The sequence below is a fragment of the Anomaloglossus baeobatrachus genome, unplaced genomic scaffold (genome assembly GCF_048569485.1).
Source record: "Anomaloglossus baeobatrachus isolate aAnoBae1 unplaced genomic scaffold, aAnoBae1.hap1 Scaffold_4280, whole genome shotgun sequence".
Taxonomy (NCBI): Eukaryota; Metazoa; Chordata; class Amphibia; order Anura; family Aromobatidae; genus Anomaloglossus; species Anomaloglossus baeobatrachus.
In genome coordinates this window covers 35,226-39,656 of record NW_027443616.1, presented here as the reverse complement: position 1 = coordinate 39,656, position 4,431 = coordinate 35,226, and the positions used below count along the sequence as shown (strand labels likewise).

At 60.2% G+C, this 4,431-nt stretch overlaps 1 protein-coding gene across 1 annotated transcript; it reads right to left on the bottom strand.

The window, feature by feature from the left end:
* Nucleotides 1-119: 119 nt before the first annotated feature.
* On the bottom strand, nt 120-3,314 carry LOC142279232 (equilibrative nucleoside transporter 1-like; the record flags this gene model as incomplete). Its single annotated transcript, XM_075332678.1, has 7 exons — nt 3,304-3,314; nt 2,964-3,191; nt 2,751-2,890; nt 2,537-2,675; nt 2,115-2,229; nt 999-1,095; nt 120-187 (listed from the first exon to the last, which is right to left on the bottom strand). Coding segments are annotated over exons 1-7 (798 nt in total), but the record flags the coding sequence as incomplete, so codon positions are not given.
* Between the last annotated feature and the right edge of the window lie 1,117 nt (nt 3,315-4,431).

Genomic DNA, 4,431 nt, shown 5'->3' with positions numbered 1-4,431 from the left:
GGTGGGGGAGAGAAGAGGGGGGGAGAGAAGAGGGGGGGGAGAGAAGGGGGGGGGGGAGAGAAGAGGGGGGGGAGAAGAGTGACGGGGGGGGGGGAGAGAGAAAAGGGTCGGGGACTCACCTTTTTCAGGATCCCAACAATAGACTGTTTTTCACTTGTCCTGATCCCGGACTCTGCACCTTGGTCACCTGATGGGGGCAAAAGCATTACAATCCCATGAGGCAGAAAATCACCCCCCTGCACTCGGTCACAGGCTAATGCACCCCCACCAGCCCTCCCCCGCCAACAGAATCTCCTCTCTTCACCTCTCCTCCGCACACAGAATCCCCCCCCTCCCCCGCACACAGAATCCCTCCCTTCCCCCCGCACACAGAATCCCCCTTCCTCCGCACACAGAATCCCCCCCTCCCCCGCACACAGAATCCCCCCCCTCCCCTGCACACAGAATCCCCCCTCCCCCGCACACAGAATCCCCCCTTATCACCCCTCCCCCGCACACAGAATCCCCCCTCCTCACCCCTCCCCCGCACACAGAATCCCCCCTCCTCACCCCTCCCCCGCACACAGAATCCCCCCCTCCTCACCTCTCCCCCGCACACAGAATCCCCCCTCCTCACCTCTCCCCCGCACACAGAATTCCCCTTCCCCCCGCACACAGAATCCCCCTCCTCACCTCTCCCCCGCACACAGAATTCCCCTTCCCCCGCACACAGAATCCCCCCTCCTCCCCCGCACACAGAATCCCCCCCTCCTCACCCCTCCCCCGCACACAGAATCCCCCCTCCTCACCCCTCCCCCGCACACAGAATCCCCCTCCTCCTCCGCACACAAGAATCCCCCTCCTCCCCCGCACACAGAATCCCCCTCCTCACCCCTCCCCCGCACACAGAATCCCCCCTCCTCACCCCTCCCCCGCACACAGAATCCCCCCTCCTCACCCCTCCCCCGCACACAGAATCCCCCTCCTCCCCCCGCACACAGAATCCCCCTCCTCCTCACCCGTCTGCAGCAGGTCCTTCTTCAGCTCCACGTCGCTGGTGGCGCTGTTTATGGCGGCGTTCCTCAGATTCTCCACGGTGTAGAACTGGTAGAACTCCTGTGAAGAGGGGGGGATGTGAGAATTGGTTTGGGAGACCCCCATAGAAATGTACCCCTATTTCTATTACACCTCCGAGATTTATTTCTAATAGAGTTTATAGGCTATTACTGTCACGCCCTCCGTCGCCCGCCCCTCTCACCTCCACCCATACCGCCTGTCTGCTTACCGGCCCCTCCCATTCCCCCCCCTCTGCCATCCCCCTACCCCGCCTCTGCCGGCCCCTCCCCTGCCAGACCCCTGCCCTCCCACCTCTGCCGGCTCCTCCCCGCCAACCCCTCCCTTCCCCGCCAACCCCCCTCCCACCTCTGCCGGCCCCTCCCAACCTCTGCCGGCCCCTCCCCGCCAACCCCTCCACCTCTGCCGGCCCCTCCCCGCTAACCCCTCCCACCTCTGCCGAACCCTCTCCTCCCCACCTCTGCCGACCCCTCTCCTCCCCACCCCCCTCCCACCTCTGCCGACCCCTCTCCTCCCCCACCCCCTCCCCACCTCTGCCGACCCCTCTCCTCCCCACCAACTCCTCCCACCTCGGCCGGCCCCTCCCCACTAACCCCTCCCACCTCTGCCGACCCCTCTCCTCCCCACCCCCTCCCACCTCTGCCGACCCCTCTCCTCCCCACCAACCCCTCCCACCTCGGTCGGCCCCTCCCCACTAACCCCTCCCACCTCTGCCGACCCCTCTCTTCCCCACCCCCTCCCACCTCTGCCAACCCCTCTCCTCCCCGCCAACCCCTCCCACCTCGGCCGGCCCCCTCCCCGCTAACCCCTCCCACCTCTGCCGTACCCCTCTCCTCCCCACCCCCTCCCACCTCTGCCGACCCCTCTCCTCCCTACCCACCTCCCACCTCTGCTGACCCCTCTCTTCCCCACCAACCTCTCCATCTCCGCTGACCCCTCCCCCACCTCTGCCGTACCCCTGCCCTCCCTCCTTTGTTGGCCCCTCTCGCCTCTGCCGGCCCCTCCCCCGCTTGCTTTTTACCTTACAACCTTCAGGCCGTTCTGCAGACCCCACAACTCACCAGTTTACCGAGAGCCAAGTAGGAGACGAGAGCGAGAAGGATGACGGCGCAGGCGGTGATAAAGTAACCAAACGCACTGTCCTCCAGCGCCGACCCCGCCTGCGAAAACAGATCACTGGATTATCACACCACCCCAGGGAGGGATTATTCCACCCCCACCCCCGGGGGAGGGATTATTCTACCCCCAACCCCGGGGGAGGGATTATTCTACCCCCAACCCCGGGGGAGGGATTATTCTACCCCCAACCCCGGGGGAGGGATTATTCTACCCCCAACCCAGGGGGAGGGATTATTCTACCCCCACCCCGGGGGAGGGATTATTCTACCCCCAACCCAGGGGAGGGATTATTCTACCCCCACCCCAGGGGAGGGATCATTCTGATTGATGATGGCGCCCCCCAGATGATCGGGGTGCCCGGTACTTACTGGCCAATGCGCAGATCATGGAGAATGCAGCGAAGGTTCCCGCCAGCCCCTGACCGCTCATTATTGGAGCCGTGTAACTTGCTGGGAAGAGCGCGGCCAATCCAAACAGACTGCCCTGGAGGAGAGCGCCGAACGCTGCGGAGAGACGAGCGCGGTCAGACGGACCCCGCGGCAGCTCCGGCGCCTCGTCCCCCCTCCCCCATCACTCACAGTTGATGAAGACGATCTTGATCATAGTTACAGTGAAGAAGGTGACTGGCGAGAACTCGATCTTCACAAATATGGCGGTCAGCAGGAAGACCAGGAAGATGGCGACCAGGCTGCCGGCAATACGAATGTTCTGAGAGATTCTGGAGGGAGGGAGCGTCAGTAAGGAGGCGGCACAACCTCAGGGGCTGTAAATACGGGGTATCCGCCACTCACCGGCGGTGCAGGATGGAGTTCAGGCAGGTGAAGACCAGCAGCGGTAACATGGCGCACAGCGTCATCACGTTATTGAACTTGCTCTGCAGTTGTGTCCGCGGCGGCTCCAGAGATCTCATCCCGGTGTCATTACCCAGCGAAACATTGTACGGGGCCAAGTCCTCTCCATCGCTGTCCGCGGGGGCCAACCGGTCACTGGTGGGCTCGGCCAGACGACTGGTAAAAATACTGAGGAGAAGACAACACTAGGCTGCTATACTACATGTAACCAGCAGAAAGAAGGGTCCAAACCCCCCACCTCAGCTAAGCAACACTGCGGGAGAGGGGCCCAACAACCCACCTCAGCAACATTGCGGGAGAGAGGCCCCAACACCCCACCTCAGCTAAGCAACACTGCGGGCAAGGGGCCCCAACAACCCACCACTGCTGAGCAACACTGCGGGAGAGGGGCCCAACAACCCACCACTGCTGAGCAACACTGCTGGAGAGGGGCCCAACAACCCACCACTTCTGAGCAACACTGCGGGCAAGGGGCCCCAACAACCCACCACTGCTGAGCAACACTGCGGGAGAGGGGCCCCGACACCCCACCTCAGCAACATTGCGGGAGAGAGGCCCCAACACCCCACCTCAGCTAAACAACACTGCGGGAGAGGGGCCTAGGGCGACCAGAAGAAGGGAACTGCACTCTCTGTTCTGTTGGTGCAGTCACTGTGTATATACATTACTGATCCTGAGTTACCGCCTGTATTATATTCCAGAGCTGCACTCACTATTCTGCTGGTGCAGTCACTGTGTACATACATTACTGATCCTGAGTTACCGCCTGTATTATACTCCAGAGCTGCACTCACTATTCTGCTGGTGCAGTCACTGTGCACATACATTACTGATCCTGAGTTACCTCCTGTATTATATTCCAGAGCTGCACTCACTATTCTGCTGGTGCAGTCACTGTGTACATACATTACTGATCCTGAGTTACCGCCTGTATTATACTCCAGAGCTGCACTCACTATTCTGCTGGTGCAGTCACTGTGCACATACATTACTGATCCTGAGTTACCGCCTGTATTATACTCCAGAGCTGCACTCACTATTCTGCTGGTGCAGTCACTGTGCACATACATTACTGATCCTGAGTTACCTCCTGTATTATATTCCAGAGCTGCACTCACTATTCTGCTGGTGCAGTCACTGTGCACATACATTACTGATCCTGAGTTACCTCCTGTATTATATTCCAGAGCTGCACTCACTATTCTGCTGGTGCAGTCACTGTGTATATACATTACTGATCCTGAGTTACCTCCTGTATTATACTCCAGAGCTGCGCTCACTATTCTGCTGGTGCAGTCACTGTGTACATACATTACATTACTGATCCTGAGTTACCTCCTGTATTATACTCCAGAGCTGCACTCACTATTCTGCTGGTGCAGTCACTGTGTACATACATTACATTACT